The following is a 13,410-nucleotide window of genomic DNA, read 5'->3' on the forward strand; positions in this document are numbered from 1 at the left end:
TCCCACTCCTCCCTCCAGGTCTTTAAAACAGCTGTTCACCACCATCTCTTATCTTCCCCCATCCAAAACCTTGATCTTTTCTACCCCCGCTAATTCACCCCAGATCCACCTTGTTTGAAATTCCAACTTCTTTCCTGGAAGTCCTGGCAGTGTCCATATGTTTTATACCTCTCCCACCGCCCCCTTCCCATGCCCCCCCCCCCAAAGCCCTCGCCCTCTCTCAGATCTCTCGATGTCTCCATGTCTCTCGGTCCCTGCTCTCAAATGTTGTGTTTGTGTCCTTCCCCCTCTCTCCCCATCTTGTCTACCGCTCCCGATGTTATATGTTTTATGTGTCGGTTTGTCTTTCTGTGTGATTAATGTTCGCTCTTTCACGAGCCTCGATCTTGTATACAAAAAAAAAAAAAAAAAAAAAAAAGTAACAAAATGGCCGCCAGTCGGCCATCTTGGATCTGACCTCGGAAAGAAATGACGTGCATACGTAAGCCATCATTCGATATCTGTGTGCCAGGTTTGAACAACATCGGTAAATGCATGTCCGATAAATGGTTGAGGATGGATCTCACAACTAAAATGGCCGCGAGTCGGCCATCTTTGATCACATCTCGAAACAAAATGTACATATGTAAACAATCATGTATTGTTTTTGTGCAAAGCGTGAACAATATTTGTCCATGCCATCTATGAGATATGATTGCAGACGCACGCACGGACTGATAAACGAGACCCAATCCATAAGCCCCCGTTTTGGACGAAGTTGAATGGGGCCTAATAATAAGCCTATCTTGCAAATTGGGTAATATAACTTGAAGTGGTTTTCTGCATATTGATGAGCAACTCAAATAGTTTATTACAGCAGATTTTTTTTTATATTCCTGGTGGCTGCAGGTGAGCAACCCCAAAACCCGAAAATGATGACACCAGTTCGCAGACATTTCCAGTTCCCTGCCGATCCCATGGCTTCCCCGCTCTCCTGATGTAACCCCATTAGACTTCTTATTGTGGGGATATGTCAAGGGCATTGTGTACTACAGGAAGGTTAACAGTGCAGTAGCTGCACCAGGAGATCATTGATGAAATTGCAAATGTCGAAGCAAGCATGCTCAAGCGAACCTGGCAAGAGCTGGAATATCGTCTTAATATTCTCCAAATAACGAAGGACGATCACGTTGAAGTGGAATCTTATTAAAATAGAGCAAACGTATATGGTTATGTCGTTATGTCGCTATGTTTATATGCAACGAAAACGTCTTCTTCTTCAAATAAAATTACCACCCTCTTAATTAACCCTCTTAATTGCGTTAAGACTGCTGAGACCCCTCAGACATTTGACGACCCTTTAATGCCCCCAAGACCCTTCAGACCACCAAGACGCCTGAAGACCCAAAATACCCTGAAGACCCCCAAATACCCAAAATACCCTTCAAGGCCCTGAGGCTCAAAAATACCCTGAATACCCCAAAAACCAAAAGACCCCAAAGACCCAAAACACCTCGAAGACCCAAAACACCCTTGAAGACCCAAAACACCCCTCGAAGACCCAAAACACCCCGAAGATCCAAACACCCCAAAGACCCAAAACACACCGAAGACCCAAAACACCTCGAAGAACCAAAACACCCCGAAGACCCAAAACACCCCAAAAACCCAAAACACCCCAAAGACCCAAAAGACCAAAAAGACCCCAAAGACCGAAAAGACCCCAAAGACCCAAAATACCCAAAGACCAAAAAGACCTCGAAGACCCAAAAGACCCCGAACACAAAAAATAACCCGAATACCCAAAAGACCCTGGAGACCCCAAAAGACCCAAATACCCTTAAAAACCAAGAAGAACCAAAAGACCCTTAAGACCCAAAAGCCCTTGAAGACCCCAAAGACCCAAAATACACCAAAGACCCTTAAGACCCAAAAGCCTCTGAAGACACCAAAGACCCAAAAGACCCTGAAGACCCAAATGGCCCTGAAGACCCAAAACACCCCAAAGACCGAAAAGACACCGAAATGGTCAAAGATGCCTACCCCTCTGAAACGATGCTAGTAATAACAATAAGTGAACATAAACTTGTTTTAAATGCTCTTTTCAATAAAGCAAACCCCATCGAACCTGCCTTACGAACAGAACCTGCCTTGCAGACAATCTTGTTCGAAGCATGCAACACGTTCTTCTGACATATACCTTTATTTGGACGGTGTATAGGCAACTGACAGCTCGCTCAAAAAAAAATAATTGGATGAAGGTTACGGGTAGGAAGCAAAAACAAGCCAAATGCTTATAATTCAAAACACCTGTTTGCACTGGAAAATGTTAAGACCAAAATATTGTATGGTAAAGGTTGAAGACTTGTAATACCCTTTCCCACCTAGAGGTGGCGCTACACAATACACATTTACATAGAGAATTCGCGTGTTGCCCTCCTCCACCCAAGACCACCGGCAAAGATACAATTGGGGTCATGCTCATCCTATGTCGCAGGTCTGGATGTAATGGGCCCAGAACTGTAGAAGGAGTAGCATGACAAACAACACACACCTAAAGAAACACACACACACACACCGGTCCGTGAATTATCGTAAGGATTTGAGAAGTGTTTGTTACTCCACGAGGAAGCACAAAGTGGGGGTTAAGCAATGGTTTACTCTGTCTGTCTATTTCAATGATTGAGGAACTACTGAACTTCCATTGAATTATATATTTTGAACACTAGAACATGAATGGGAATACGTTTGACGGTTTAGCATTGCATTGGCTCTGATTTTGTCACAGTGTATGGAAGGAATCTCATCCCGAGTGCGTATTCTTGTTATAGGGTAGCGATTGATTCAGTCTGGAAGTCAAAAACAAATCCAAACAGAAAAGTAACTGTTTTGGGGGGTGTTATAAAGGGCAGAAACACCAAGCACAGATAACTTTTTTTAACGTGTTAAATAAGGTGGTGTAAAAGACGGTTCATCAGTAAACTGAGAATTCAATGTTTTTTATTGTTTTTTTCGCAGCTCTTTATTTAATTTCAATCGAAATATATATTTTGATAAATGTAGAATACAAACCGCCTGGCAAAAAAAACCTCCAGTTTAGCAGTATTTTGACAAAATATTACGTTATCTCGACCAATTTTGTCGCTCGTTGTCTCAGCGTTTGGGAATACCGAGATTCGGCCAAAATGGTGGCTCATGGGAAATATAGATTGTGCTCGGAAACGCATGTGAAATGTGAAATGATGCATGCACACTGTGGTGTACACGTTTACATGGTGTGTACAAAATTAATAATCAACATGTGGCATTGCAGGCCTGGTGACTGGTGTTGGCTTGAGAGTTAAGGCTTGAGATCTTAGGGAACGTGAGTTTGAGCCCCTGTCGTGCTGTTGAATTAACACCAGGTGGGTTGACTCAGCCTGATCATCCTTCCCAGGTGGGCAACATGAGTACTACCAGCTGACCGGGAATGGGGCCACCGCGTCATGGCCACATACGAAACAACAACACATGGCATTGAGATTTTCTAGCAGAAGCTACATTGTGCTCCATGTTTTACGATTTAATAGAATAAATAATATAATAAAACATATACTCACCATCAACCCGAAGCTTAGTTCGTATTTTTTGTCTTGCCTCAAATCCCGATATTCTCCAATTTCCTCCATCTTCACTCTCGTTATATATGAAGCGACAAACATACGTGTTCTCATCCTCGACCTTCAGATTATTGATCTTCATCGACCACAATCCTTGTTCCGGTTTCTCCATTTTCTCCACTCTCCCTTCAAATCTCTTCATCTTTTCAATTCCCCCCTTATCATCATAACCTGTTATTGTTTCCCCGTTCTTGGAGCGATGTGTAAAAATAACAAAAGTCAGATTTTTGATCTTCCACCTGTTAGTGTTGTTCTGATAAGTGAATGAACAGGGAAAGGTTGCAGAACCTCCTCGAAACCCGATCACTTCCCGTTCCACACAAAGTTCCAAACGATTCGTTCCCTTTTCTTCAATCGTACAGTTTTCCGTGTCCAGATTCCCTGCTTGAGCACGTCCTGCGAGTCCGGCTGCATGGTGAAGAGGACAAAGTACAGCAAACCGTCATGGCACTTAGAGATTAATAAAAATGATCAGTTTATAAATCCCTTTCAGAAGGGCACATTTTAAATCAATGAATACAATGTAGCGGCTACCGCTGGGTTTTCACAATCGCCTTGCACCTATCAAGGACGCGGAGCGATCACCATGCCGGGCTCGTCCAGGACGCCCGGGCAGGCTCGCCCTCAACTTGCCAGGCCGCAGCCAGGACGCTGGGCCACGCCCCCTCTCGCCTTTCCTGGGCAAACGCTCCGGGATAATATGTATATATATTGCTGCCCGATAAACGGGCTTTTCAGAGTGCCTGAGTGTTTGGTTTGATTAAAGCAAATCGGATGAATTCCAGCTTTTTGTCGCGTCCATTCTTCCGATCGATGTGGGAGCCCCAGCTCATTCATTGGTGACCTACCGACATGGACACGGCAGTCGCCCTTAAACTGCCTACCTTCTGGGAGGCTCACGCGGCGGTTTGGTTCGCACAAGCGGATTCCCTGTTCGCCCTGCGAGGCATCACGGCCGACGACACCCGCTTCCACCATGTGGTAGCAGCGCTCGGTTCGGCCACCGCGGCCCGCGCCCTGAGCCTCCTCGAGAGCCCGCCAGCCGCTGACAAATACGGCGCGATTAAGAAGCTTCTCCTCGACGCTTTCGTCCTCCCATCGGCGGAACGCGCACGGCGCCTGCTCGACCTGCCCGAGTTCGGCGACACGCGCCCTTCCGAGCGAATGGACTACATGCTTTCACTGCTCGGCGAGCACTCTCCGGCATTCCTGTTCCGGGAGCTGTTCCTCCGTCAGCTGCCTAACCCGGTACGCCTCGCCCTGGCAAGCACGACGATCACAGATCCCCGGGCCCTTGCCAGGGAAGCCGACAAGATCTCCGCCGCAGGACAGCGCATCGCAGCGGCGACATGGGACCCACCGCCGTCCGACGCAACACCCATGGCGCCCGAGCACCCGGCACGGTCGACGACCGAACTGCCGACGCAATTGGCGGCCGCTACACCGAGCCGACCACCTCCAGCACGACGACCAGGGCCTCCACCTGACCAAGCGTGGTGTTACTATCATGCCAGGTTCGGACAGAAGGCCCGGACATGCCGACCCCCGTGCACCTTCGGCAGGCCGGGAAACGGCCGGGCCGGCGTTCATTACCAGCCATGAGCGCCGGCCACACGGGCAACTTACTGTTCATCACGGATAAAGCGTCCGGACGGCGCTTCCTGTGCGACACCGGCGCCCAACTGAGCGTCATACCCGCCTCTGACCAGGACAGGCAATCCACGGTTTGCGGCCCCTCCTTGGTTGCGGCCAACGGATCGACCATCCGCACCTTCGGCCCGCGCAACGTCACCCTCTGCTTCGGCGGCCAACGCTTTGCTTGGACGTTTGTAACCGCAAACGTGCCCATGGCTCTGCTAGGCGCCGACTTCCTCTGCGCACACGGACTGCTGGTGGACGTCCAACGGCGTCGTTTAATCAACGCCGAAACCTTCAGCTCCCTGGTATGCACATTGAGCAGCTGCGCCGACCGAGCTGGCATGCGCCGTCCTGGCGGCGAACGAGTTTGCTCGCCTGCTCACGGAGTTCCCGGCCCTCACGCGGCCGACGTTTTCGGCCGTCGCAGTACGGCATGGGGTCGAGCACCACATACCAACCACGGGCCCGCCGGTCTACGCCAGGGCCCGCCACCTCGACCCAGCCAAGCTCGCCGTGGCGAAGGCCGAATTCGACGCGTTGGAGCACCTCGGCATCGTGCGGCGCTCCGATAGCGCGTGGGCCTCGCCACTGCACATCGTGCCAAAGCCGGGGGGTGGATGGCGCCCGTGTGGCGACTACCGCCGTCTCAATGACGCTACCACCCCCGACAGGTACCCGATCCCGCATATCCAAGACTTCTCCGCCCGTCTGGCGGGACGGGTCATTTTTTCGAAAATTGATCTCATACGGGGATATCACCAGGTACCTGTCAGGGCGGCCGACGTCCCTAAAACGGCAGTCATCACGCCGTTCGGCTTATTCGAATTCTTGCGGATGCCGTTTGGTCTCAAGAACGCGGCTCAGGCGTTCCAGCGCTTGATGGACGGCGTGCTGCGTGACCTGCCGTTCCTTTTCGTTTACCTGGACGACATCCTCGTCGCCAGCATGTCCCGGGCCGAGCACCTCCTCCACCTCCGAACACTGTTCGGGCGCCTCAGCGAGCATGGCCTCATCGTCAACCCGGCCAAATGCCACTTCGGCACGACGGCCGTTGATTTTTTGGGCCACCACATCACCAAGAACGGGGCCGTGCCGCTGCCAACCAAGGTCGAGGCCATCACCACGTTCCCGCGTCCCCGCACCATAAAGGCCCTGCAGGAATTCCTGGGAATGGTGAATTTTTATCACCGCTTCGTGCCCCGCGCTGCTCAACTCATGCGGCCCCTCTACGAAGCCCTCTGGGGCAAGCCGGCCAAGCACGACATCGCCTGGTCCGCAGCAATGGATGCGGCCTTCCAAAGCTCAAAGCGGGCCCTCGCCGACGCAACACTGCTCGCTCACCCGGTGCTCAACGCTCCCATCGCCCTCACCACGGATGCCTCCGACTACGCGGTGGGCGCCGTACATGAGCAATGGGTGAACGGGGTTTGGCAGCCACTCGCTTTTTTCAGCCGGCAGCTCCGGCCGAACGAGCTCAAATACAGCACGTTTGACCGGGAGCTCCTCGGTCTACACCTGGCCGTCCGCCATTTCCGCCACCTCCTGGAGGGCCGACCTTTCACGGCGTTCGTCGACCACAAGCCGTTGGTTTACGCCATGGCCAAGGTCACGGAGCCGTGGTCGGCCCGCCAACAGCGCCACCTCTCCGCCGTGTCAGAGTTTACCACGGACATCCGGCACGTCGCCGGCAAAAACAACGCCGTGGCCGACTGTCTTTCCCGGGCCAGCGCGAACGCGGTCCACCTGGGCGTGGACTTTGCGCTTATGGCGGCGGACCAAACCACCGACACCATGGTGCAAGCCCTCCGGGCGGCGGACACGGGCCTCCGCCTGGCCGACATCCCCTTCGCGGACACTGTCCTGCTCTGCGACGTCTCCCAAGGCCAGCCTCGCCCCATCATGCCCGTCACCTGGCAACGCCGCATCTTCGCCTCCCTCCACAGCCTTTCCCACCCGGGCCGGAAAGCTTCCCAGAAGCTGGTGTCGGCGCGATTCGTCTGGCACGGCCTTCGTCGGGACGTCCGCGATTGGACCAGCACCTGCACGGCCTGCCAACGGGCCAAGGTCCACCGACACACCCAGGCCCCGCTGGCACCTTTCACCGTGCCCGAACGACGTTTCGACCACGTCAACGTGGATCTGGTGGGCCCCCTCCCCCCGTCACGGGGGTTCACACACCTGCTCACCATGGCGGACAGGACCACCAGGTGGCCAGAGGCCGTTCCCCTCGTCTCCACCACCACCGCCGACGTGGCGCAGGCTTTCATCGCCACCTGGGTCGCCCGCTTCGGCGCACCGGCGGACATCTCGTCAGACCGCGGACCACAGTTCACCTCCGAGCTGTGGGGCGCGGTCGCCCGCAACCTGGGGGTCAAGCTCCACCGTACTACGGCCTACCACCCCCAAGCAAACGGGTTGTGCGAGCGATTCCACCGCTCCATGAAGGCCGCGCTCATGGCCGGCCTTCAAGACGGCGGTTGGACCGACCGGCTGCCGTGGGTCCTTTTGGGCCTCCGCACGGCCCCCAAGGAGGACCTCCAGGCATCCACCGCCGAGCTTGTCTATGGCCAGGCGCTACGCGTCCCGGGCGAATTCGTGCCCGACGCTACCAGTCCCTGGTCCGCAGCTCACCAGCGCTCGGACCTCCAGGAGGCCGCCCGACGGTTTGCCCCCGTGCCAACATCCCACCACGGTGACCCCCAGTCCTACGTCCCCCCAGCACTTCGCACAGCGGAGTATGTTTTTGTGCGTCACGACGCACATCGGGGGCCACTCCGGCCGCCGTACGACGGGCCCTTCCGGGTGCTGCGACGGGACGACAAGTCGTTCGTCATCGACATCGGCGGCAGGTCGGACCGGATTGCGGTGGACCGCCTCAAGCCGGCGCACGTGGACGTCGACCACCCACCACGGGTGGCCCTTCCGCCGCGGCGAGGCCGCCCCCCATCCACGGTGCCCCCCACTCGACCGCCCACCACCACACCGGACCCCCTCCCACGACCCGCCAGGGGTCGCTTCGGCCGGGTCATCAGGACCCCCCTCAAATTGACCCTGCCGGTGCAAGTCGATTCTGGGGGGACGTGTGTAGCGGCTACCGCTGGGTTTTCACAATCGCCTTGCACCTATCAAGGACGCGGAGTGATCACCATGCCAGGCTCGTCCAGGACGCCCGGGCAGGCCTGCGCTCAACTTGCCAGGCCTCGGTCGGGACGCCCGGGCATGCCCGGGCAGGCTCGCCCTCAACTTGCCAGGCCGCAGCCAGGACGCTGGGCCACGCCCCCTCTCGCCTTTCCTGGGCAAACGCTCCAGGATAATATGTATATATATTGCTGCCCGATAAACGGGCTTTTCAGAGTGCCTGAGTGTTTGGTTTGATTAAAGCAACTCGGATGAATTCCAGCTTTTTGTCGCGTCCATTCTTCCGATCGACGTGGGAGCCCCAGCTCCTTCAACAATATCTTTCATTGTTATCTATCTATAATTCCAGTAATCTCTGTGTGTTTGTTTGTACGTTTGTTTGTCTGTGACCGCTGTTTCTCGACAACCACGGGTCCGATATACTTTAAACTTGCCAGGTATATTGCTGGGGACCCGAGGATGTGCCTTTTCAAGGTTTCATATTAATCGGACAATTACTTACCGAGCTATGTCCAAAAAACGATTCAACCAATCAGAGAGCAGCGAGCTATCGCGTGTGCCGAACGTGGCGGACACACTCTGCCTCGGATGGCACATTTGAGAGCGTATTCATTTATTTCCCGTCGGCAAACTATGTTGGCGCTATGTTGGCGTTAAACTATGTTTTAAAACTAATTAAAACCCCGGGGGGATTGTCACTGTACTCGCAAGCCGTTCGCCGTTCGCTTTGGCGTTGCGAATGGACCAAAACATTTCATGCACCAAACCATTTCATGTAAAGCGTTCGCCGTTCGCTTTGGCGTTGCGAATGGACCAAAACATTTCATGGACCAAACCATTTCATGTAAATAGAGGGGGGGATATAATTTTAGATATAGATATAGTACGGGCATGCCCTAGTTCATGAAAAACGTTGCAACTTATCTTATACTATATAAGAGAGCTGTTGGTCTCTGTGTCTGTCTGTCTGTCTGTCTGTCTGTGTCGCCATTTTTCTCAGAGATGCCTGAACGGATCTTCATCAAACTTTCAGAGGTTCATCAGTGACTGTTTGGGAGTGTTTTAGGCCAAAGGAAAAAAAAGTTCGGTTTTTTGGAGTAAAAAAAAAAAAAAAAAATCGCTCGATAGTGCCGAAGTCTTTTTTAAATTAATGACAGTTATATACAAGTACACATTCGCATAAATAAATACAAAACAATCACCAGACATTTGAATACAAAGAAATCAAACAATTCCGGAAGTGTACGAAGTTGGTAGTACAGCTTCTTCTTCTTCTATTCCTGCTCGGCATCACACTTAACTCAGAAACGTGATGAACGCCACATTCCACTCCCCTCCTGTGAAGTTATTGTGATGAGCTGTCCAAGTTAATGTGATGTTGCTTAAACCACAGACGATGAGGGATATGTGTATAAATACACTCCATGACCAGAAGGATGCGGACACCCGAACATCGACCATCTCATTCCAAAATCATGGGCATGTGGCGGGCACAATGATCAATAATTCTGCGCACCAGTGGGTGGCGCGAGCATCCGGGCGTGGAACTGAGATACATGCCCCGCCTTTCGGCGGATCGGCCACGCCCGGGAGCAAGGCGTGGCATCGGGACATATATGCGGGCTTGAAGATCGAGCCCGCCCAGTGCTGATGTGTGAGCTTGTAATAAAGTGCTTTCGTTTGTACCACGCGTTGTGGCCTACCGTTTTGGCAAACGAGTTGTGTGTGCACAGCACCACACTGGTGACCCCGACTGGTTCAGCTATCGCTGACCCCCGAACGCGCCATGGCTACCAACGCCGTCACCGTCAAACTCCCGGAGTTCTGGGAAGCGCAAGCCAATGTTTGGTTTGTGCAGGCCGAAGCTCAATTCCAACTCCGGGGCATCACGGCGGACGAGACCATGTACTACCACGTGGTCGCCGCCCTCGGGCCCAGCACTGCCGCCCACGTCGTGTCCATCCTTCGGCGCCCGCCGGGCGACCACAAGTACGCGGCGCTCAAACGTCTCCTCCTCGCCACGTTCGGGCTCACGGAGGTCGAACGCGCCGACCGCCTCCTGGACCTTCCCGCCCTCAGCGACACACCCAGGCCCCGTTGGCCCTGTTTACGGTGCCCGAGCGTCGGTTCGACCACGTCGACTTGGTGGGACCTCTGCCCCCCTCGTGGGGGTTCACCCACCTCCTCACCATGGTGGACCGCACCACCCGGTGGCCGGAGGCCGTGCCATTGGCGGCGACGGTTGCGGCTGACGTCGCGCAAGCCTTCATCACCACATGGTTTGCCCGGTTCGGTGCCCCCTCGGACATCTCGTCCGACCGCGGCCCCCAGTTCACCTCGGAGCTCTGGGGAGCAGTGGCGCAAGGGCTCTGCGTCCAACTGCACCGCACCACGGCCTACCACCCCCAGGCCAACGGCCTGTGTGAGCGCTTTCATCGCTCAATGAAGGCCGCGCTCTGGGCCAGCCTCTGCGATGGCAGCTGGGCCGACAGGCTCCCCTGGGTCCTGCTGGGCCTCAGGACGGCGCCCAAGGACGACCTGCGCGCGTCCTGGGCGGAGCCGGTCTTCGGACAACCGCTGCGGGTGCCGGGCGAATTTATCCCCGACTCCACGGCTCCTTGGTCCGCGGCGCAACAGCGCTCCACCCTGCAGGAGACCGCCAGGAGGTTCGCCCCTGTGCCGACGGCACGCCACGGTTGCCCGTCCTCCCACGTCGCCCCGGAGCTTCGCACGGTGGAGTACATTTTAGTCCGGCACGACGCCCACCGGGCACCGCTGCGGCCCCCGTACGACAGGCCCTTCCGCGTGCTGGAGACCGGGGACAAACATTTCACCGTGGACATCGGCGGTGCTCCGGCTCGTATCTCCGTGGACCGCCTCAAGCCGGCCCACCTCGATCTGGACCACCCCCCACAAGCAGCTCTGCCTCCGCATCGAGGCCGCCCCCTGGCGGCCAGGCCCCCAGCACCCCCCAGCCCCGCCGTCCCGCTACCCCCCAGCCCTGCACGCATCACCAGAGGGCGTTTCGGCCGGGTCATCCGGCTTCCCTGCAAACTCACCCTTCAGGTGCGCGGGAATTCTGGGGCGCGTGTGGCAGGCACAATGATCAATAATTCCGCGCACCAGTGGGTGGCGCGAGCGTCCGGGCGTGGAACTGAGATACATGCCCCGCCTTTCGGCCGATCGGCCACGCCCGGGGGCAAGGCGTGGCCTCGGGACATATATGCGGGCTCGAAGGTCGAGCCCGCCCAGTGCTGATGTGCGAGCTTGTAATAAAGTGCTTTTGTTTGTACCACGCGTTGTGGCCTACATTTTTGGCAAACGAGTTGTGTGTGCACAGCACCACAGGCATTAATATGGAGTCGCCCCCCTCCCCCCCCGCACTCCTCCCCTTTGCTGCTATAACAGCCTCCCCTCTTCTGGGAAGGCTTTCCACTAGATGTTGGAACATTGCTGTGGGAATTTGCTTCCATTCAGCCACAAGAGCATGCGTGAGGTCGGGCACTGATGTTGGGTGATTAGGCCTGGCTCGCAGTCGGCGTTCCAATTCATCCCAAAGGTGTTCGATGGGGTTTGTCGAAGATTTTAATCCACACGTACAGGCAAACACACACACTGACACGTTTACTGGGTATGAAGGTGTTACAGTGTAAAATGTGGTTAATGAGAATAATCACTGAGTGTTTCTGTATTGAGCAGCCGTGTCACAGTCGTGCTGCCGGCAAGGCGAAGGGGGACCCTCAAGGCCAGCTCTCCCCGTCTAGACTCTAGACATGTGGGGTTGGCCCAGGGCACCAATGGCTTTTGTCCTCGACTGATAAATGCAAACATCTCGCTGACAACCCTTGCCCTATTATGATACGAATGTTACATCTTCAATGCTAAACGAAATAGTATAACATTTTACATGGTTGTGAATTGGAATTCAAATGTTGGCAAATTAGTAATTGTATTTTGGTTAATAAAATGCTCTTAAAACTGAATATATGAATGTCCATACAAAGGTCAAGACGCCCTGGCCGACAAGATGTCTGAAATTCCTGTCGCTTGTACATGATGCAACCTTTGGTCTACTGCGGCATAATTCAAAACATTACATCTGCTGTGGCCTTGATGATGAGATAATCGACCGTGTTCAAGACTATAAAATTGAGATCACTGAATGAGAGACTGAGAGAGAGGCCTGGTTGAAATAATGTTACTGTTCTGTATTTGGATGTTCCTTCGATGTACTTTTGATAGGTACTTCAAGTACCTTTGTATTTTGGTATATTATTTTGTGTATAAAAGTCAGACTCCCTCTCCCAAGCATTAAATATTCTTCAATGTAATCCCACACAGAGGACAATCGATTATTTCATTTCACAATTGTGTTGACCTAATAATAATGAATCTAAATTAATCCTTGTCAGGTTGAGATCAGGGCTCTGTGCAGACCAGTCAAGTTCTTCCACACCGATCTCGACAAACCATTTCTGCATGGACTTCACTTTGTGCACGGGAGCATTGTCATGCTGAAACAGGAATGGGCCTTCCCCAAACTGTTGCCACAAAGTTGGAACCACACAATCGTCTTGAATGTCATTGTATGCTGTAGCGTTAATATTTCTCTTCACTGGAACTAAGGGGCCTAGCCCGAACCATGAAAAACAGCCCCAGACCATTATTCCTCCTCCACCAAACTGTACAGTTGGCACTATGCATTCGGGCAGGTAGAGTTCTCCTGGCATCCGCATCCGCCAAACCCAGATTTGTCCGTCGGACTGCCAGATGTTGAAGCATGATTCATCACTCCAGAGAACGCGTTTCCACTGCTCCAGAGTCCAATGGTGGCGAGCTTTACACCACTCCAGCCGACGCTTGGCATTGCAAATGGTGATCTTAAGCTTGTGTGAGTCTGTGCGGCCATGGAAACGCATTTAATGAAGCTTCCGACAAACAGTTGTTGTGCTGACGTTGCTTTCAGAGGCATTTTGGAACTCGGTAGTGAGTGTTG

The 13,410-nt window shown here is 53.8% G+C and overlaps 1 protein-coding gene across 2 annotated transcripts in view; it reads right to left on the reverse strand.

The window, feature by feature from the left end:
• The window catches only part of LOC137427081 (uncharacterized), a 90,377-nt gene that overhangs the window by 58,092 nt on the left and 18,875 nt on the right, over window positions 1–13,410 (reverse strand). The window contains exon 2 of one of the 2 annotated variants that reach the window (XM_068116231.2): window positions 3,579–4,046. The exons of the other annotated variant lie outside the window; for it this stretch is intronic. Coding sequence (XP_067972332.2) covers window positions 3,579–4,046 — 468 coding nt within the window. The remainder of the gene's footprint in view (window positions 1–3,578; window positions 4,047–13,410) is intronic. 2 annotated transcript variants of the gene reach the window in all.

The sequence above is a fragment of the Myxine glutinosa genome, chromosome 5, assembly GCF_964187855.1.
Source record: "Myxine glutinosa chromosome 5, kmMyxGlut1.1, whole genome shotgun sequence".
Classification (NCBI taxonomy): Eukaryota; Metazoa; Chordata; class Myxini; order Myxiniformes; family Myxinidae; genus Myxine; species Myxine glutinosa.